The 21,886-nt window shown below is 49.6% G+C and overlaps 1 protein-coding gene and 1 long non-coding RNA gene across 2 annotated transcripts; both read left to right on the top strand.

Annotated features, from left to right (window-relative positions):
- Positions 1-5: 5 nt before the first annotated feature.
- On the top strand, positions 6-4,964 carry LOC113903161. The gene is made up of 3 exons (XR_003514037.1): positions 6-34; positions 142-270; positions 4,828-4,964. It is a non-coding gene; the product is annotated as an uncharacterized LOC113903161 (long non-coding RNA).
- A 1,825-nt stretch (positions 4,965-6,789) lies between these two features.
- SOX12 (SRY-box 12) lies at positions 6,790-11,306 on the top strand. The gene has a single exon (XM_027558905.1). The coding sequence runs from the start codon at positions 6,790-6,792 to the stop codon at positions 7,732-7,734; it is 945 nt and encodes a 314-aa protein (XP_027414706.1). The 3' UTR covers positions 7,735-11,306.
- The last annotated feature ends 10,580 nt before the right edge of the window (positions 11,307-21,886 follow it).

A 21,886-nucleotide genomic window follows, 5' to 3' on the forward strand; every position in this document is an offset into this window, starting at 1 on the left:
ACCAGGGAAGACCCCAGAAAGCACGTTTTAAAAGGTAAAATAAATAAAGTTTTTGTTGTTTAGTTGGTAAGTCGTATCCTACTCTTTTGTGACCCCACAAACTGTAACCCACCAAGCTCCTCTGTCCATGGAATTTTCCAGGCAAGAATACTGGAGTGGGTTGCCATTTCCTTCTCCGAGGGGATCTTCCCAACAATTGAACCTGTGTCAACTGTGATGGCAAGCAAATTCTTTACCACTGAGCAACCAGGAAAAACCACAAATAAACAGGTGAAATTAATTTTAATATATTTGATTTAACCCAATATATCCAAAATGTTATAATCTCAAAAATATTAATGCGATAGTTTACATTTTTTGTGCTATTGGAAAACCAGTGAGAATTTTGTACTGAAGCACATTTCAATTTGCAGTAGCTATATTTAAGTGCTCGAGAGCAGTGCAGTTCCTTCATGAACAGTTCTTTCCCATTAGTCAGTAAAAGAGCCCTGGAATATATACACACATTCACATATGATCATAATTGTTGAATTTTTCAGAGAAGACATTTAGATGAATCAAAAACTGAATTCCCTTGTTCCTGTTGCTTTCTCTTAATTATTAATGTCTTTGAGGACCATGCCAGTTCAAAGACTGATGTTTTAGAGCTAGACTCAGGGTGGGGAGAGTTGCATGCTGCTGTGACAGCCATGCCCACAGTCGAGTTGGCTCCTTCCTCCTTTCACTACATAGATATTAAGAGGCTGTGCTGTGCCAAGATGTGCTAGGTGCTGGGGAAACTGGAAATCAGGTGGGTCCTCTGAGCCCATGGAGCTCCTGCTCTACCATGGTGTACCAAGTAGGACCCTGCAGGCAATGAGAGGGTGTATTGTCTGCAGAGACTCTGAAAACAATAAAACTGATTGAATATCTGTCTGCATTTTATTATTACCATGTGCCCACAATTCTAAACCATGCCACTGATTAAGACATTCCTCCCTGAAAATCAAGCTGTTGGTCTAACCTGAGTCCTAATGATATATTTGTAAGCTTCGAATTGGCATATTTTAATCACTTGTACACTAGTTGACATTATCACCCACCAGGGATTTACATCACAGCACTCCCAGCTATACATTCAGCCCCTAACACACAGCAAGCCAGACACAGTTATACGTGTTAGTTTTGAGAATAAGTTCATAACAGTCCAGAATTGTTCAAGCTCGCTTCCTGAGTACTTGTGTCTCTAGCCCCTTTGGTACAACATATGGCTGTGTTTAAACAATAGATTGAAAATAAACAATGATAGCCCAGTGATTAGGAAGCTGAAGAACCAGAACTTGAGTTGCTTCAATTCTGCCATTCTGTGTGACCACTTGAAGGTTTGTATTTAAAATTCAAAACAGTGAAACAGTGAACTGCAGAGTGTGGTAACTGCAAATTTTATTTTTTAGTAAAATAGTATTATATATATTATTTAGAAAAATTATGTTTTACCAAATTTGAATCATATATTTAACATTAAAGTTGATTCTTATTTTTAAAGTATTTTCTTATTTGTTTTTCAATTTTAATGTAATTAATGTAATGGAATTATTGCAACAGATTGCTATGTGGGTATGTTTTTTTATTTTCTTTATCTTTGCAAGGAAATATATTAAAATAATTGGAAAGTATGGATCAAATACTCTTTCCCTTTTTTTGTACTACAATATTTACTTTTACTGACATGATTACATATACAAAGTTCAATAAAGGAATATTTTCACCATCCACATTTCTTATCTGGCCATTACCATTAGTATTATTCATTGTGTTTCATGCTTACTGAAAATACTGTCATTTTACGAAGGTGGATGTTAAAAAATTATCTGTTCTGGGACTTGCCTTGTGGCCCAGTGGTAAAAGATATCTTGCAATACAGGGGACACGGTTCGATACCTGGTCAGGGAGTTAAGATCTCACATGACTTGGGGCAACTACATGCACCTCGACTACTGAGCCCACAAGCAAAAACCCAAACCTGAGCACGTGAACTAGAGAGGAGTCCCCACTTCCTACAACTAGAGAAAGCCCCCACACACAGCAAAGAGGCTGTGCACCGCAACTAAGACCCAGCACAGCCAAATAATTTTTTTTTTTAATTTTCTGTTATAAGTATCAGATGAGCTAGGCAGGTCACTGGTGCTCTGAAGAAAAGGAACATGGGGTTAGGAGAGCTCTAAAGAGGCAGACAAGAGGCAGGAGTGCTGGAAAGGTGAGAGAACAGACTTCCTAGCACCCTGGGTGTGGAGTCAGCTCAGCCTTTTCCACAAACTGAAAGTGACTCAAGACTGAGAAAGTCAAAGAGGAGAGTCAGATAGGTGAGCAGGGTCAGATCATGCTTGGCCTAGGTGAAAGTCCGGTGTTTATCTTGAGAGTAATGGGAAAAACACTGATGGGTTTTAAGAAGGGAAGATGCACAATCAGTTTTGTGACTGAAAAACAACATCCTTCTAGCTTCAGGGAGGAGAATGGAATGGAAGGAGACATGCTGGGTACAGGGACCAGAAAGGAGGCTGGACAGGTACCATATAAGAGATGATGGTGGTCTGGACTAGAAGGGCAGTAGTGGTGAGCATCTCTCTGAGAATCTTTTTAAAGATATTTTTAAGAATAATTTTTTTGGGGGCTGCACTGCATCTTCGTTGCTGCGTGCAGGCTTTTCTCTAGTTGCCACGAGCGGGGACAACTCTCTAGTTGTGGTGCTGGAGATTCTCACTGCAGTGGCTTTTCTTCGGATGCACCAGGGCTCTAGGGCTTGGGGGCTTCGGTAGTTGCAGTTCCCGGGCTCTGGAACACAGACTCAATAGCTGTGGTGCACGGACTTAGTTGCTCTTCAGCACGTGGGATCTTCCCAGACAGGAATCGAACCCGTGTCTTCTGCACTGGCAGGTGGATTCTTACCATTGAGCCACCAGGGAAAACCCTGTCTGAGAATTTTACCGTCTATCTGCCACAGTCTGGATTAAACAGTTCAGCGGTGAGCCCGACCTTGAACTCCTGTGGCCTGCAAGGTTTAGACTCTGGGACCCCTATTTGAAATGATTCAGGGTAATCTGTGTGCACAGATAAATACCACATCTCAGTGGCAGCCTGGAGTTTTGGGGTTTGGGTTTCAAAATTTCACTTCCTTCCCTTGGCTCCCAGAGGAATCTGAGCACACTTATATTAGACCACTGACTGTGATTCATTTAATAAATATGTATTGAGTACCCACTGTGCACCAGGCGCTCTCCTAGGGACAGAGCAGGAAACAAAAGACAAAAATCTCTGCTCTCTTGGAGCTGGCAGTCCAGTGGAGGGGAGAAGGGCAAAAAACAACTGAACAAATAAAATATTCTGAAATGTGGTGAGTGGTACAAAGCAAAGAGAAAGGGTGAGGAGTTAGAATATTGCAAGCAAAAAGTAAAGAGTCTAACAATACCAAACTTTGGACAAGATGTCCAGATGAAGAGGATCTCTTCTATGTTGTTGGTGGAAAAGTAAACTGGTACAGCATTCATATATCTCAGATGCAGCCACCACATTTCCCATAAGATACCTGAGAGACCTTCCAGGTCCTGGGAGACCAGGAACACATTTAGGATTGTTAACAGGAACACTCTTCATAAGACCAAAAACCTGGCAATAACACAAATGTCCAGGAACAGGACACTAGATAGAAAAAGTGTAGTACATGGAATGGAATGGAATGGAAAAATGAATGAACCCTTCACAGGTGCAATCATTTAGATGAATCTTACCACTATAATAATGAGAAAGTAAATATCAGAGTATTACATACAGCATGGGAAAGTTGCTCAGTCATGTCTGACTCTTTGCGACCCCATTGACTATACAGTCCATGGAATTCTCCAGGCCAAAATGCTGGAGTGGGTAGCTTTACCCTTCTCCAGGGGATCTTCCCAACCCAGGTCTCCTGCATTACATACAGCATACCTTCATGCTAAAGCTAAAGGCAAGATAATGTATTTTTAAGAAAACATTTTAAAAAGAGAAAGGAGAAATCAAAACCCTCATACACTGCTGATAGGAATGTAAAATGGGGCAGCAAATCCATTGAGACAGAAAGTAGATTTATGGTTGCCTAGAGCTGGTGGTTACAGCAGAGGAAGAGATGGAGGAGTTAATGAGTAGAGTTTCTTTGAGGAATGATGAAAATATTCTAAAACTGATTGTGGTGATGGATGCATAGCTCACTTAATATCTCGTTGAATTGTATATTTTAAATGAGTAAATAGTCTAGTATGTAAATTATATCTCAATAAAGCTGCTCAGCTTTTTTTAAGTGTAAGAGAAGATTTAGGATAGACATTACATCAGTTGAGAGGAAGCAGGGGATGGGATGGGAAAGGAGTTCATAGGGGAAGGTAGGTTGTTATCCATGTTCCATGTCTTGTGTTGGGCTGCTGATGTCACCAGGTTTTACTGTATTATATACAAATAAGTATATACAACCATGACCCGAACCAATCATGGGCAATGATAAAACTGTCACAGACCTACAATTCTGTGTACCTGAGACACAGGGGAATGGGTGGGCAACAGCAGAGAGTGGTCAGGGCAGGCCATCTCCGGAGAGTCGGTGTGAACTGAAGCTAGAATGAAATGGACCAGCCATGTGGGGATGGGGGTGAAGAATTTTCTAGGCTGAAGAGACAGCGTGTACAAAGGCCCTGAGGTTGGTCCAAGCCTTCTGTGTTTGAGGAATATTCAGGAGACCAGTACTTGAAATTCTAATATCTATATCCCATTTAATCTGTAAAATAACCATATGAGGAAGAAACTGCTTTTTTCTATTTTAAGGGCAAGCAAAAGGAGGCGTTAGATATGAATACAGGAATCCTGACTCCATCGAGCACTGAACCGTCCAGGCTACCGTTGTGAAGGTTTAAACTCGGGGATCGTCAGACCTCAGCTTCCAATAAAAGGCCGGAAGAATAGTTTGGTTGGGAGCAGAGCCTTTTCCTTCGGAGAGCCCTGTGCCTTTAAGAGTCGCCCCCTCCCGCCACCAAAGCTCCAATTTCCCTCCCGGGCACCCAGAGCATCACCCCGCCCCCAGCATCTGCGGAGCCGCACCCCGACCCTTCCTCCCCGCTACCCCACACTTCCCGGCTGCGCTCTCAGCCCCCGCCCGCCCAGGGGTGGGTGAGGTCTACAGCCTGAGACAGGCACCTTCCAGCCTGGATACTGCCCACTATGCCCCAGCAAAATGCTACCCTAGAGACCCTCACCCCGACCCCTCCCAGCTCCCGACTCCGTGGAGCGACGCTTCAGCGCCCCAGCCCATCGTCGGGCCCACGTGCGCGCGGTGAAGGTGACCTCCCCCAGGGGCAGCACACGCCCCGCAGTGCCCGAGCGGGCTCACACGTGGTGAGATGGGAGCGCGCAGCCCCTCCCCGCCACGCGCCTCGAGCGTGCGCCTCGTACACGCCCCTTGGCCGGGCTCCGCCCCCGTGCCCGCGCACGCTTTTCCAGACTCGGGAGGGGCAATCGCGCCCGTCTGGCACCCGGCTGGCCGCGATGTGGGTGTGGGACCTGAGAATGGGGCACCCACGTATCTTCGAGCCTCGCCTAAGAACTGTGAAAAGCGGGAAGTTCGCCCTCCTCAGGACCCTCGGTTGGTAGGCGAGGTGTCCCGGCCCCTTCGTGCGCTGAGCAGGGAAGAGAGAGCTGGGACCGCGAGCCTAGAGTCCTAATCTGCAGATCTTTGGTGTTTCGTACCTGGAAAGTGGGCGGCATGTGCCCTTCTTTCTCAGGACTCGCGTGGTGCCTCAAAGGAGAAGAAAAATGTGAAAGAGGTTTGGTTCATCGGACCCAAAACATTTGTTGAGCCCCTATGTGGCTGGATACTAGGCAAGGGTTACATCAATGACACGATGAGGTTGTCCCCTTAAGGAGCTTTCCTGAGCCTACGTCTCCTCACCTGTTCTGGGACGGTTCAAAAGGACGCCCCCTAAAAAGGAGGGAGCCGAGGTCCTACCTGGCGGCAGGTGTCACTGAGTAAGCTAAAATTTCAAAGGCTACGCGGGGCGGGGACTGGCTTTGGGAGCCAGATGGGAAGCCTGCTCGGCGTCCCCTCACCCTCCCGCTAGTCCCCAGCCTAAGAAAAGAAACCGACTTCATCCGACACCCCCAATCCCAGCCACCAGACCGCCCAGCCTGGCAGCCCGAGCCCCGCCCCGCTTCGGCAGCCAGCGATTGGGAGATGCAAATACCAGGTTCTCTGCCCAGCAACGGGTGACGCGTCGCCCGAACGCGAGGCGTGGCCCGGCCGCAGCCCGAGCGGGCACCTCGGTGTTTACACGGGGCGGCCCCGCGCGCGCCGCAGCGGCCCGCAGACGGCGAGGGGGAGGGGTGGCGCGCGCGCCGGCGGGGCCGCGCGGGGAGAAAGACACTGGAAGGCGGCAGGGTGGGGAGCGGCGCGCGCGGGCCGCAGCCGAGCAGGAGGCTGCAAGGAGAGCCCGCCGGGGCCTGAGGGGTGCCGTTCCTCCGCCCCCCGCAAAACAATGTGTGGCGTGCTGCGGGGCACAACTTGCCGGAGGCGGCGGGGTCGCGCTGAGCCCGCCTGAGACCGCGCCGCTGACCTTCTCCCCCCCGCCGTCCGTTGGGCCGGAGCGCCCAGCTCCTCGCTCCCTAGCTCGCGGGGGCCGGGCTGAGCTGCGGGGCGGGGCCGCCCCTCCGTCGCTGCTGCCTCCTCCCCCACCCCCAGCCGCGGAGGATGCGGACGGCCCCCGGCGGCGTCTAGCGGCCCCGGGCCCAGGCGCGATGGTGCAGCAGCGGGGCGCGAGGGCCAAGCGGGACGGCGGGCCACCGCCCCCGGGGCCCGGGCCGGCCGAGGAGGGGGCGCGTGAGCCCGGCTGGTGCAAGACCCCGAGCGGCCACATTAAGAGACCGATGAACGCGTTCATGGTGTGGTCGCAGCACGAACGGCGGAAGATCATGGACCAGTGGCCCGACATGCACAACGCCGAGATCTCCAAGCGCCTGGGCCGCCGCTGGCAGCTGCTGCAGGACTCGGAGAAGATCCCGTTCGTGCGGGAGGCGGAGCGGCTGCGCCTCAAGCACATGGCGGACTACCCGGACTACAAGTACCGGCCGCGCAAAAAGAGCAAGGGGGCGCCCGCCAAGGCGCGGCCCCGCCCCCCCGGCGGCGGCGGCGGCGGTAGCAGGCTCAAGCCCGGGCCGCAGCTGCCTGGCCGCGGGGGCCGCCGAGCGGCGGGAGGGCCTTTGGGGGGCGGCGCGGCGGCGCCCGAGGACGACGACGACGAAGACGACGAGGAGCTGCTGGAAGTGCGCCTGGTGGAGACCCCCGGGCGCGAGCTGTGGAGGATGGTCCCGGCGGGGCGGGCCGCCCGAGGACCAGCCGAGCGTGCCCAAGGGCCGTCGGGCGAGGGGGCGGCTGTCACCGCCGCCTCCCCAACTCCGTCGGAGGACGAGGAGCCGGAGGAAGAGGAGGAGGAGGCGGCGGCGGCCGAGGAAGGCGAAGAGGAGAAGGTGGCGTCGGGGGAGGAGCCGTTGGGCTTTCTGTCCAGAGGGCCCCCCGGCCCCGCGGGCCTGGACTGCAGCGCCCTGGACCGCGATCCGGACCTGCCGCCCCCCTCGGGCACGTCGCACTTCGAGTTCCCGGACTACTGCACCCCCGAGGTTACCGAGATGATCGCAGGGGACTGGCGCCCGTCTAGCATCGCCGACCTGGTTTTCACCTACTGAGCCCATCGTCAGCGGGGCGCGCACGCCCCCAAACCAGCTGTTTACATACAGGAATCAGGTATTGGGGCCCCTCGGAGGCCGAGGCTGGCACCCCATCTCCCGCACAGCCTCCCCCCTCCTAGACGTGCCCATCCCCCTTCAAATCCAGACAAGCCCTTCCCCCGCAGACACACCCCAAGACAGCCCAACCCCCACCCTTTCTCCGACATCCGAGCCCTTCCCCATCTTGCCCCCTCCCGCGAGCCACCAGCAGCCAGCCCCCTCCTCCGATACACCTCCCATCCTCTCCGAGAGACCTGTACCCCTCCCCCATTTTGCACACGCCCCTCCTCTTGGCCGGAGGACACGCCCCTGCCCTTGGCTCTAGACTCCCTCCGCCTGCTTCCAGCCCGCCTTCTGTCTCGTTTAGGGGGGCGCTGCAGCTGGGCGGCCCTGCGCCCTCCTCTCTCGCCCTACCCTCCCGGGGAGGGGGAGGGGCACGCTCCTTTTCCCCGGGGAGCACTGGGACCCCGCCCCCTTCTTGCGCATGCTTAATGCTTCTTGGGAGGAGGGGGCTGGTCCCTGCTGAACCACTAGCCTCGGTCAGCCGCTCTGGGAAGAAGGGGGGCGGATATAGAGCGATCCTGAGAAATCGTTTGATCCAGGAGCCACGGCTTCCGTTCAACCCGACGGGGCGTCACTGCCTTAAATGGGAGGAGCAGTCGGAAGGGGGAGAAAGACTAGCCAGCCCGGAAGGGTTGGTGTGGAGCTTGGAACTCCCAAGTGGCATAGCCCCTTTCCCCTTACGGGGTCGCCCAGCCCATGTGCACCCCCGCGCCCCCCGACCCCACCTCCCACCGACTGCTTGACTGCCTCAACAGCCTGTCTTGGTTCCAAGAAACCAACCTTTCTTTCCCCCACCTGGGAATTGGGGGCCAGGGTTTTTCTCTGGAAATCCTTCAGGAGAGAAAAAGAAAACTCAGAATCAAGACATGTAGTCGTTTGTGTGGGGACAGGGTCCTTTTGTCTGCCCCCCCCCCCCCAAGTGCCCTTGTCACCTCAAGGCACACTTCCAGCCTGGACTCCCTCCTAAGCCCACCGCCCCTTCCTGTCACCCAGATCCCTTTGCCTACAGTGACAGTATTCAGTGGGAGAAACAAATACGTCGGTACTCAACTAGGGGGTTGAGACTGAGGCATGATAGCAGATGAAGAGGCAAGAAGAGACTCCCTTTTTCAGCAGCTGGCTTGAGAGACCATCACCTGGGCCAGTGAGCCTGAAGGGAGGTTCAGAGTAGTGTTGTGCCATTGGCGCCCAGCGCTACTGTGTCCAGTTTGGGGTGCTCTTGGGAAACCCTGCCCCTGATGCTGTTACCCCTCTCCCTCCAACTCCCAGCTCAAGCTCCGCCCCTCCGGCCTCCCCATGCCCCCTTTACCCTCACTACCTGTATCTCACCGGCGTGTGTTCACCCTCCCGGGTGTGCACACACTCTCATTCACACACACAAATCTCAGGAACAAACGGTCCCAGAGTCCTCCGGGACCCCTGCCCAGGGTCTCTGCAGGGCTCTGCCCCACGCGTTCCCGTCGCTGACAAAGCCACCAGCTGCCTCCTTTAAGCTTGGTGCTCCGGCTCTGGGCCTTTTTGCGCGCGCTCTTTCTCTCTCTCTTTCTCTCTCTTTTTTTTTTTTTAAAGAAAAATAACAACAAAAAAAAAGACAATGAAAAATCCCAGAAAACGTCATGTGAGTGAAGAGATGTCACTGTCTGTGGTCTTGGAGAACTAGTCTCGTAGCTGAGGGGAGGGGTCCCTCTGATCTGGGGCACTGGCACCCACAGCAGGACTTACGCCAGGACTGAATAAAGTGTATTTGCCCCATCTCGCCCTGTGGTTCTACATGTCTTTGCCTTTCCTCAACCCTCCCCAAACAGTTTGACAGATTCAAGTCCCTGTGACTTAGCACCATACAGGAAGAGCTCGAGGTTCCAGGCTAGGAGGCACCTGGCCCCTCTAGGCCTCTCTGCTCCCTCTGTCTCAGGACTCCTGGTCTTCATTAAGGATGGCAGACTTGTCCCTGCAGAGGCCAGGCAGGTGACATGAATGAATGAGAGTCTGGGTGGACACTGGCTTCATGACCCACTTCAAGGGGAGCAATTGCTCACCTCCTGCCAGTTGTGACCCTGTGGGAGTGCAGCCCGCTGTGGCCAGGGGGCTAGATTTTTCAAGAGAAGATGTAAATCTGGATGTTTCTGTGAACATCTCAATTTCAAAATGAAAGCTGATTCAAATACTTTTTTTAAATCCTTAGGGACCAAGTGAAACACGTGTGTAGGCACACCTGGTTCCAAGGGAATCGGTTTGACTCTGACCTTAATGAAGATTAAGAATCAGGGTTGACCATGGCTGACTCATGTTGATGTTTGTTAGAAACCAACACAATACTGTAAAAGCAATTATCTTTCAATTAAAAATAAATAAGTTAAAAAAGAATCAGGGTTGAGCCACAATGTCTGGGCCCAAAGCCTGATACCACCACTGAGCACCTGTGTGCCCCTGACCACATTAACTTTACCCTGACTCTTTTTTTCCATTTATGTGACATGGGGATGATAACACCTGCTTCAGAGTAAAGTTTGAGGTGAGAGGCATTTAACATGGTGCTCCATAAATTGTATTACTCCACTGTCCAGAGGAGGGATATTAGGGCAAAGGTGCAGAAGCAACTTGTAAAGGGCCTTCAAACAGCCTGGGTCAGAGACAGGGCCCTAAATTTTGGTTTCTGTCTCCTAGTGAAGTGCTATTTTAGGGTGCTGCCTCTCCCAGCTTGAATCTGCAGATGGTGTTAGGCTGGTAGCTCGGGGTCTGGAGCTGTGTGGGGCTGGTCCTCACGCCTAGCATGTAACTGGCCACTAGTGTAGATGTACTGAATGATTGAAGAAGAGCAGCAGAAGCCGCGATGATTCCAGTCCTTGAGATTCTTACCTGTGTGTTTTGGGAACTGAGACCAAGGCTTTTCAAAACTTTTGTCCCACTGACCCCTGTCCCGCTTATTCTTCCTCTACCAGATCCAGTGAATTCCTTAGGTTGGACAAAGTGTGTTTGCCCAGTAAGAACCAAGGCCAAGTGTTCAGACCTCATTTAAAGAGGGTATTTGGGACTGGAATACCCATAGATGTTTTAAAAGAGGACTAGAGCAGGTTTGGGAGGTCTGGACATCTACAGAAAGGGCGTCTGGGAGTACAGGAATTATAGTGAATGCTTCCTCATAGTCTCTGTGATTGGAAACAAGATGGCCACAAACCAAAACAAAACCTTTAAGAAAGAAAAGGTGAGGAAGAAAACTGATTCACCCCGGGGCAGCTTGCATCTGGTGTCTGAATGTATGCAAGTATAAATCCCTGCCACTTAAGTTTCACCCTTCAGGTGGGACAGACACAGTATCTGCCCTGCCCTGCACCCCTGGGTACTCACCCCTTCAGGGTGCCTTGGGCTTGTCCATGCTGGCAGCACAGTTTGACCTCCTGTACCCAATTCTGCCTCCACCCTCTTCTTTTCACAGGTCTTTATCCCTAATAAATATCTTGCACCTGAAACTTAGTCTGTGTCTGCTTCGGGAAAACCCAGTCTGCAACAGAGGGTGGAAGGGACAGGACAAAGGGAATAGGGTCACTGGCCCAGCAGCTGCAGCTGAGCTGGGCACCTTTGATGCCCACCCCATCAGGAGGAGTCTCATTTCCACCAACACTGTCTCCCGACCCCGGGGCTGCACACGTTCCACTCTCCACTCTTTCCGGTCGGCGTCAATTAGAAACCCCAGCCTCAGCCTACAAGCCACTCCAGAGTCCTCTGCTGGTGGTGTTCTCATTTGCAGTCTCCTAGGCTGGAGAGAGAGAGGCTAACGGTCTGTGTTTGTCCTTCACAATGCCCTGGGAGGGGGCAGGGCAGGGAGTGTATAAAACCCCAAGCTAGAGATGGTGCTAGAGCACGGCGGGCCTTGGGCCAGCCGCCTCCCCTTCAGAGGCCTTAGTCCCACCCCCAGTCCCCGCCCCCCCCACCCCCCCCCCCTGCTCCCAGGGTGATGCGGAGGAGAGGGAACTAGGAATAGAAGAGAGATGATTTATTGTTTTGGTTCCTTCCATTTCAGAAGGAAATGGATTCTGACCTGTGAAAGGTGCAGGCAGACCTGCTTATGTGGACTCTGGGGACACCTAGTGGCTGAAAGGAGTAGCACGCATTGGTCGGGGATTGGCAGGGTGTGTCCCACCTACTCCAATCATCCATTCATGCTCTCTGACATCTCTGGGTCAGGTTCTTGGCATAGGCTGTTTGAACCATTTGGTTCCAGGGCTTTAAAAACGCCTATAGGCTGATGTATTGACCATCTGTTCCTATGTAACAAAATGCAACAACGTTAATGGCTTAAAACAACATGCATTTCTTATTTCATAATCTCCATGGGCCTGGAGTCTCTGGGTTCTCTGCTCAAGATCTCTCAAGGTTGCAGTCCAGCTGTTGGCTGAGCTGTGTTCTCTTCTGGAGCTCAGTGTCCTCTTCCGAAAATCACGTGGCAGTGGGCAGAACTCAGTTCTTTGTGGTTAAAGGACTGAGGCCCCCGTTTTCCTGTCAGCTGGTGCCATTCCGGATTCCTAAAAGCCACTCACGGTTTCTTTCCTCACAGGCCCCCTCTCAGCATGGTGGCTTATTTTGTCAAGGCCAGCAGGAGAATCTCTGCAGCTTCAAGTCCCTTGGCTCAAGGAAGACTTTCTTTTAAAGGGCTTACCCAAGGAAATGGCCCTTTTGATTCACTAAATTTCAACTAATTTAATCACTTTTACTTTGATCACATTTATGAAATTCCTTCACCTTTGCCAATAATGTAACTTAATCAAAATAATGCTGATTAGGACTGGTGCTGAAGCTGAAGCTCCAATCCTTTGGCCACCTGATGGGAAGAACCAACTCATTGGAAAAGACCCTGATGCTGGGAAAGATTGAGGACAGGAGGAGAAGGGGATGACAGAGGACGAGATGGTTGGATGGCATCACCGACTCAATGGACATGAATTTTAGCAAACACCCCAAGATGGTGTAGGACAAGGAAGCCTGGTCTGCAGTCCATGGGGTCACAAAAGAGTTGGATGGAACGCCTGAACAGCAATCACAATAATGACATCTATCATACCCCTTGGTCTCACCCACACTGGGAGGAGGAGTTTGTGTTAGGCACACACACAGGGGAGAGGGGAATCTTGGGAGCCATCTTAGAATTCCATTTATCAGGACTGTAGAGTCTCAAGCCTATATCTCCATCCCAACACTGTTAGAGTCAGTATGTCTACCTGCCTTTTTGTCGTCTCCCCTGGGATATCTAATTGGCATCTGAAACTTGGTATATGTAAAAATGAAGTCTAATTTCCACAAGCTGGCCAAGCCTGATGCTCCACCCACATCTTCACATCTTATATTGCTAATAGGCCAGCAACCTACAGTCCATGGGGTTGCACAGAGTCAGACACGACTGAGCAACTAAGCACAACAACCTCTCGGTCATCCTTGACTCTTCTTCACAGCTTCCTTATCCTTATAGACCATTGGTTTTACCTTTACAGTGTGTCCTATGTCCTATTACCTCTCACCTTGTCCATGGCCACTCTCCTGGTCCTAGCCCCCACCATTTCTTGCCTGGTATTCTGTACCAGCCATTTCACTGAACTTGCTTTGTCTTAATTACAAAGGCTTGTTATCCACAAAGCCATCAGAGAAATCTGTTTCAATATAGATCGGACTATATACTGTCTCTGCTCAAAACTCTCCAGTGGATCCCATCTCATTCAGACGAAAAGCGAAAGAAAATCCTCATCATGGCCTGTGAAACCCCGTGGGATCTGGCCTGTGGCCTACCCTGGGACTCATCTCCTGCCACTTTTCCCTTTTCCCACCACGCTCCACACTGGCTTCCTTGCTGTTCCTCAAAACTGCCAAGCACACACCCACCAGAGGCCCTTTGCACATACTGTTCACGCTGCTTGCAATGCTCTTCTCCCAGATATCCACGTGGCTTACTCTCCCACTTCCTTCGATCTCAGCTCCAACGTCACTAACTCGGAGTGGTCTTCCCTGACAGTTCATATAAAGTATTACCCTCCCCCCGATACTAGCTCCTTACTTTGCTTCATTTTTCATAATAGCATTTATCGCTATCTGGCACTTATCACATACAGTTTTTATTTTGTATGTATCTCTCCAACTAGTGTGTAAACTTCATAAGGAAGGAATGGCCTCTGCATTGGGCTCCATGCCGTAGATCACTGAATCACTCATTTGCTTACCCAAGCAACAAACAGTTATTAACATCCTGCTTTGCCACACTCTGCTAGCAGCTGGGTGTACAAAGGTGAAAAAAACAGACATGATCCATCCTCACTGAACCCTCAGGTCAGAGGGGCAGAAAGACCAATAAACACAGGGATGGAAATGCATTGATGAAGATGAACAGTGGGGTTTGGGGGGACACAGAGGAGGGCCTTAATCCAGTCATGGAGCAGGGTGTGGTTCCGTCACCTCCTTGAGGAGATGATGTGTAAGCTGTGACTGAGACCTCCGTGGGTTGTTGTGGTTTTAGGACATGGCTACCAGTTCTTTGACATCCGTCCCATGAAGTTCCTTCCCCTTGAATCTGAACTGGTCTTTGTGATCCGCTTGTTACTGCTAGGATGCAGGAATGATGCTGTAGGTTTCCAAGCCTAGGTCACACTGGACTACTGTAAGAAGTCAAATAACCCTGAGATTGTCACGTGATGAAGAAGCCCCCAACACATATTGTGCCAGGTGATACAGACACTGTCAAGGCTCCAGACACATGAATGAAGAACACTTCAGATGACTCCAGCCCCTAGTCATTCAAGTCTTCCCAGGCAAGGTTCATAGAGCAGAGAAAACCACCGCCTCTTATTATTGTTGTTTAGTTGCCAAGTTGTGCCCAGCTCTTTTGTGACCCCATGGACTTTAGCTTGCCAGGCTCCTCTGCCCACTGTATTTCCCAGGCAAGAATACTAGAGTGGGTTGCCATTTCCTTCTCCAGGGGAATCTTCTCGGCCCAGGGATCAAACCCGTGTCTCCTGCTTGGCCGGTGGATTCTTTACCCACTGTGTCACCTGGGAAGCCCCCACCCTTTCTTGCGTTGTCTGAATTCCTGAACCACAGAGCCCATGAGCAAAATGAAACGGCAGCTATTAATATTTGCACTATTTAATTTTGGGGACAGTTTGTTATGCACCGGTTAAAATCAGAAGGGTAGGATGAGGCAGATGCAGGGGAAGGAAAAAGCTTTCCAGACACCAGTAAGTTCAAGAGGGAAGACTTGGCAAGATATAGGACTTGGCTGATACAGGACTTCCCTGGTGGTTCAGTGGTGAAGAATCCACCTCCCAATGCAGAGGGATACGGGTTAGATCTCTGATCCAGGAAGATCTCACATGCTGAGGGGCAACTAAGCCCAAGCACCCTGGAGCCCACGTTCTGCAACAAGAGAAGCCACCACAATGAGAAGCCTGCACGCCGCAACTAGAGAGCAATCTCCACTCGAGGCAACTAGAGAAAGCTCTGGCACAACAACAAAGACCCAGCACAGCTAAAAATAAATAATTTTTTTTTTTTTTTTAAAGAGAGAGGCTGACATGGAAGGAAGTTGGTTGTGGCTAGAGGGAATGGTGGGAGAAAGGAGATAGACTGGCAATAGCGTCAATAGCAAATGCCCTGAAGGCATTTAGACTTTATCCCGGGTCTCCAGATTGCATCCCAAGGATCTTCTGAACACACAAAGCTGACCACTGTTGAAAACTTTGTGGTGGCTCCCTATCACCTACAGGATAAAGTCTAGATTTCTTGGCCTGGCCTTCAAGGCTGTTTGTGGTTGATGTCTTTACCGATTTATAGACTTCATTTTCAGCTACCAGCTCTATCCAGTGACAACGCCCTCCCATGCCATCTGTCTTTACTTTTCTTGAGAAATTGGAGGGACTTTGGGCTAATCACCTTGCCGTCTGAGGCCTTAGTTTCCCCATCTGTACAGTTAGGTGGTCGGACCAGACGTCTTTAGAATGTCCAGCCTGGCATTCCAGGAACCTATGAAACCTGCATGTCTAACTTCTTCCAGGTTGCCTAGCAATGGACGCCAACCCTCTCCCCCATCCTCAGAGGTTTCTTAGCAACCCAGTTTCTCACCCTCGGTTGTTTTCGGGGTTTCCTGTTAACTAAATGAATCTCAAGTGCTGCTTTTTCTCCTCAAAAAAAGTCTGAGACCAAGGAATCTCTTTGGAGACCTGGATACAAACTCAGAATGAAAAAAAGCCTTTTTGAGTCAGTGGAAGATTTGCTATGAGAAGTTACACAGCCCCCGCATAATTTAACATTTCTCCTGCTGAGTGTCTCCTCTTGAATCTGGCCTCTGTGACCAACAGACTAGAGTTGAAGTGACACCGAGCCACTTTCTAGACTCTGCTGCTGCTGCTGCTAAGTCACTTTAGCCGTGTCCAACTTTGTGCGACCCCATAGACTCTAGTCTTGAACTTGCAACTTTCACCTCTCCTTTCCTGGAATTCTCATTTTGGGGATCCAGTCACCAGGCTGTGAGGAAGCTCGAGAAACTGTGGAGAGTCCTGCATGGAGAAAAACTGAGGCCTCTGGCCCTCAGCCCCAGCTGAGCTCGCACTTGACAGCCTTTACCAACTACTTGCCGGCCATGTCAGCAAGCCATCTTGGAACTGGCTCTTCTCAGGCCCCAGTCAAGCCACCACAGCTGATGCTAAGTGGAGCAGGCTCAAACCTTCCCACTGAGACCTGCCAGTTGCAGATTTGGGAGCAAAATAACGATCGTTGCTGTTTTAAGTTACTAAGTTTTGAGTTGGTTTGTTATATTAATAACAACCAGACAAATGCTTTGGCCCAGAAGTGACATGCATCATTCTGTTCGTAGCTCACTGGCCAGAACAAATCCCATTGCTTTGTCTAACCTCAAGGGTGAAGCATATGGAAGTTTGGTGAGTAGTGTATGTTTCTATCACAGTGATGCAATAAAACCTCTTTGATAAGATTACATATGAGCAGAGCTCTGAATAAAGCCAGAAACTAGCTATGCAGATAGCTAGAGAAAAGAAAGAAAGAAAGACATAGAAGCAAACAGGTGCAAAGTCTCTGAAGCCTTGAGGTAGGAGTTTGCCCAGGGTGCTGGGTTCATTCAAGGAAGAACAAGGAGGCCAGTGTGGCTGGAGCCCAGTGAGTGAGGGAATGGAAGAGATGAGATCAAAGACGGAAGTAAGGTTGGGGTTCAGTTCAGTTCAGTCACTCATCTGTGTCCGACCCTTTGCAACCCCATGAACTGCAGCATGCCAGGCCTCCCTGTCCATCACCAACTCCCGGACTCCACCCAAACCCATGTCCATTGAGTCGGTGATGCCATCCAACCATCTCATCCTCTGTCATCCCCTTCTCCTGCCCTCAATCTTTCCCAGCATCAGGGTCCTTTCCAATGAGTCAGTTCTTCGCATCAGGTGGCCAAAGTATTAGAGTTTCAGCTTCAACATCAGTCCTTCCAATGAATATTCAGGACTAATTTCCTTTAGGATGGACTGGTTGGATCTCCTTGCAGTCCAAAGGACTCTCAAGAGTCTTCTCCAACACCACAGTTCCAAAGCATCAATTCTTCAGCACTCAGCTTTCTTTACAGTCCAACTCTCATATCCACACATGACCACTGGAAAAACTATAGCTTTGACTAGATGGACCTTTGTTGGCAAAGTAATGTCTCTACTTTTTAATATGCTGTCTAGGTTGGTCATAGCTTTTCTTCCAGGGAGCAAGCATCTTTTAATTTCATGGCTGCAGTCACCATCTGCAGTGATTTTGGAGCTCAAAAAAGGTTGGGGAGGGCAATTAGAGGCCACAGTAAGGACTGGTTTGCAGTATCTATCACTGCATAAACAAATTATTGCACAGCTTATACCTGAAAACAACATTGTTTTGTTATCTTTCAAGATTCTGTGCGTTTATGGACTTCAGTAGGATGGTTCTTCTGCTCGTGTGATGTCATCTGGGGGCTCAAGAAGCCTGGAACATCCAAAATGCCTCACGCACATGATGCTAATACAGTAGTTGGCCCTAGCTGTAAGCCGGAAGTTTGGCTGGGGCTATCAAATGCAGCATCGACAGGTGGCTCCTTCACGTGGCTTGGGTTTCTTCTGCACGGGACTGGGATCCAAGAGGGAGAATTTCACAAGTGAGTATTCCACAAGGGGGTTGAAAAGGAAGCTGATCCTCTTGAAAGCCAGGTCCAGAGCATTACCTTCATCCCATTCTATTGGTTAAAGGACGCTGGGCCAGCTCAGATGAGGAGGAACAAAGTGACAAAGAGTTTGTGGCCATCTTTATCCATCAGTCTTTTCCTTTTACCCTGAGTAAGATGAGACGCTCTGGAGGGTTTGGAGCAGGGGAATGAGAGAATCTGACTCACAGTTTAAAGGATCATCGTGGCTGCAATGCAGAGAAGAGGCCACTAGAGGTAGAGCAAGAGCACAGGGCGGATGGGAAGGGGTGATGCGGGTCCGAGATAGCAGTAGTTGTGCCGGATGTAAGGCCCTAGCAGCAAGATTTATACCGCTGACACTTGGTTGTCCAATATCGTGGCCACTAACATGTGGCTGTTTAAAATTAAATTTAGAGGGAATTCCCTGGCAGTCCAGGGGTTAGGACTCTGTACTTCCACTGCAGGAGACCCTGGTTCCATCCGTGGTCAAGGAACCAAGTTTCACAGAGTGGCCTAAAAACAGAAACAAATTAAATCAAGTTTTAGAGTAACTAAAATGATATAAAATTTGGAATTCGCTTCCTTAGTTGCACTAGCCACATTTCATATACTTAATAGCCAAATATAGCCAGTTAGCTCTGATACAGGCAGCACAGATACAGAACATTTCTGTCTTTGCAGAAAAGTTTACTGGATAGGGCTGACCTGGACCTTCTCATCTCTTACAAGTTTTAACATCTAAAATCTTTGACTACAGGGTCCCACATTCTGACTTGGACTCCCTTCCTTCCCATCAGCTTATTTTTGGACTGCACTGAGCTCTTCAGCCTGGAATCCTTGCATCTTCTCCAGGTCCATCTGCTCCCCTCCTAGGCTGCCTTCTTCATGAAGCCAGGATCTGTCGTGAGGTCCATCACGGAATCTGCTCTCTCCCTTTCTCTCTGCAGCCCCCATCACCCTCTCCTCTGCCCCCACCCATTCGAAGGAACCCTAACCCAGGAGCTGGGGTACCAGCAGCCTTCTTCTCTCCCAGTTCTGACATAGCCAAAGAAAGTCACAGCCATGCAGACTGCTGTCTCCACAGATCACAGCCATAAAACCATCAGAGCAAATTCAGATTCTGCCACATTGTGGCAGACTTTAGGCAAGGGACTTACCTTCCCACACCCAGGTTTACCATCTATAAAATAGGAATTATCATAGCTCCTATCTCATAAGGTTATTGAGAAGTAAAATTTCCTGGCACATAGTAAATGCTTAATACGTGGTATCCATCACCATCATTATCATCACTGAGTGCCCAAATCTTTACTGCCATTAAAAAAAATGGTAAAATATATACAACATGAAATGTATCATTAGCAACATTTGGTCTGTTCATAATGCTGTACAATCATCACCACTGTCTAGTTCTGGAATATCTTCATCACCCCAAAGGAAGCCCACCAAGCAGTCACTTCCCATTCCTCCCTTATCCCAGCCCCTAGGAACCACTAATCTGCTCTCTGTCTCTATGGATTTTCTGAGCCTGGGCATTTCATATGGATGGAATCATAAAATATGTGGCCTTTGTGTCTGCTTTACCACCCTTGGGGTACTTCAAAGGGAAGGTACTAAAACCTTCCTCTCTCTGCGGTCAGATGCTCCACCCTGGAGCTATAAGCCCTCTGTGTCTTAATTGATAACACCTCTTGTTTTCCTAAAGAACATTCAATTTATCACGTTTCTTGTCACTCAACTTCCTTCCCTCCTCACCCGCAAACAATAAAAATAGTAGTAATGACCATAATATCTTGAGTTCTTATTCTGTTCCAGGTGCTTTGCTAAGCGTTATCTATACACATCTCATTTTCACTCTTATAACCCTTTTGAGAGGCAATATCGTCTCGATTTTATCTCAGTTAGGGAAACTAAGGCTCAGAGCGTTGAAGTCACGTAAGCAGAGAGTGGTAGAACTGGGGATTCAAGACTGGCTCTGTCTGGCTCCAGAGTTCAACTCACAAACACCACGCCCCTCTTCTCCGTGGCCTTCATTCTCTCCTTCCCTGGGTCTCAGAGGGCACTGACTCCTGCCTATTCTGCTGGCTCAATGCCAAACCACCTACCCATACATGTGACCTCATCCCTTCCCATGGACTCCCCAGTCCCATCCATCCCCTCTCTCACATCATCGGAGCCGAAGCTGATTCAGCCCACTGTGGACAGGAATCATCTGGCTGTTTTTTTGTTCCCTTGACTGATGCTTGAATGGGGATGACTCACAGACCAAGCTCAGGTGGGATGGTGGTTACTGCGGGCTCTCCATATGATTCTGGCTTTCTCACAGCATGGTAGCCTCAGGGCAGCAGATTTCTTGCATGGTACCTCAGGTCTCCAAAAACTAGAGTTCCAGGGGAAGTGCCTGTCCTTTCATGTCCTGGCCACGGAATTCAGAGCATCACTTCCACCATGTTCTATTGGTTGAAACAGTCGTCGACTCACCCGAGATACAAAGAGAGAGTACCTATGTCCCACCTCATTGTAGGAGAAGCGCTAAAGAATTTGCAGCCATGTTTTAAAACTGCTGCAGGTTATTTCCAATCTTTTTTTTTTTTAAAGTTTATTTATTTAGTTAGTTGTTTTTGGTTGCGCTGGGTCTTCGTTGCTGCACCAGGGCTTTCTCTAGTTGTGGCGAGTGGAGGCTACTCTTGGTTGCGGTGCACAAACTTCTCATTGCAGTGGCTTCTTCTGTGGCAGAGAACAGGCTCTAGGCACCCGGGCTTCATATTGCAGCATGTGGGTTCAGTACTTGCAGCTCACAGGCTCTAGAGCACCGGCTCAGTAGTTCTGGTGCACAGGCTTAGTTGCTCTGTGGCACGTGGCATCTTTCTGGGCCAGGGAGTGAACCCGTGTCCCCTGCACTGGCAGTGGACTCCTATCCACTGTACCACTAGGGAAGACCTGTTTCCAACCTTTTGCTATTCCAGCACTTTATTTTACCCCCTAACACCTCTGAATCCATTCATTTCTGTGCAAGGAGACATCATCTCTAATATGGAGCCTCCTTTGTTCTCCTTTGTACACAAAAGAACTGTACAAAAAAGATCTTCACAACCCAGATAATCACGATGGTGTGATCACTCACCTAGAGCCAGATATCCTGGAATGTGAAGTCAAGTGGGCCTTAGGAAGCATCACTACAAACAAAGCTAGTGGAGGTGATGGAATTCGTTGAGCTATTTCAAATCCTAAAGGATGATGCTGTGAAAGTGCTGCACTCAATATGCCAGCAAATTTGGAAAACTCAGCAGTGGCCACAGGACTGGAAAAGGTCAGTTTTCATTCCAATCCCAAAGAAAGGCAATGCCAAAGAATGCTCAAACTACCACACAATTGCACTCATCTCGCACACTAGTAAAGTAATCCTTAAAATTCTCCAAGCCAGTCTTCAGCAGTATGTGAACCGTGAACTTCCAGATGTTCAAGCTGGTTTTAGAAAAGGCAGAGGAACCAGAGATTAAATTGCCAACATCTGTTGGATCATCGAAAAAGCAAGAGAGTTCTAGAAAAACATCTATTTCTGCTTTATTGACTATGCCAAAGCCTTTGACTGTGTGGATCACAATAAACTATGGAAAATTCTGAAAGAGATGGGAATACCAGACCACCTGACCTGCCTCTTGAGAAACCTATATGCAGGTCAGGAAGCAACAGTTAGAACTGGACATGGAACAACAGACTGGTTCCAAATAGGAAAAAGAGTACATCAAGGCTGTATATGGTCACCCTGCTTATTTAACTTATATGCAGAGTACATCATGAGAAACGCTGGGCTGGAAGAAGCACAAGCTGGAATCAAGATTGCCGGGAGAAATATCAATAACCTCAGATATG

Source organism: Bos indicus x Bos taurus, chromosome 13 (assembly GCF_003369695.1).
Source record: "Bos indicus x Bos taurus breed Angus x Brahman F1 hybrid chromosome 13, Bos_hybrid_MaternalHap_v2.0, whole genome shotgun sequence".
In the NCBI taxonomy this organism is placed as follows: Eukaryota; Metazoa; Chordata; class Mammalia; order Artiodactyla; family Bovidae; genus Bos; species Bos indicus x Bos taurus.

Bases quoted from the DNA above. Each gene is read 5' to 3' on its own strand.
- SOX12 (XM_027558905.1), top strand. From the start codon at position 6,790: ATGGTGCAGCAGCGGGGCGCGAGGGCCAAGCGGGACGGCGGGCCACCG.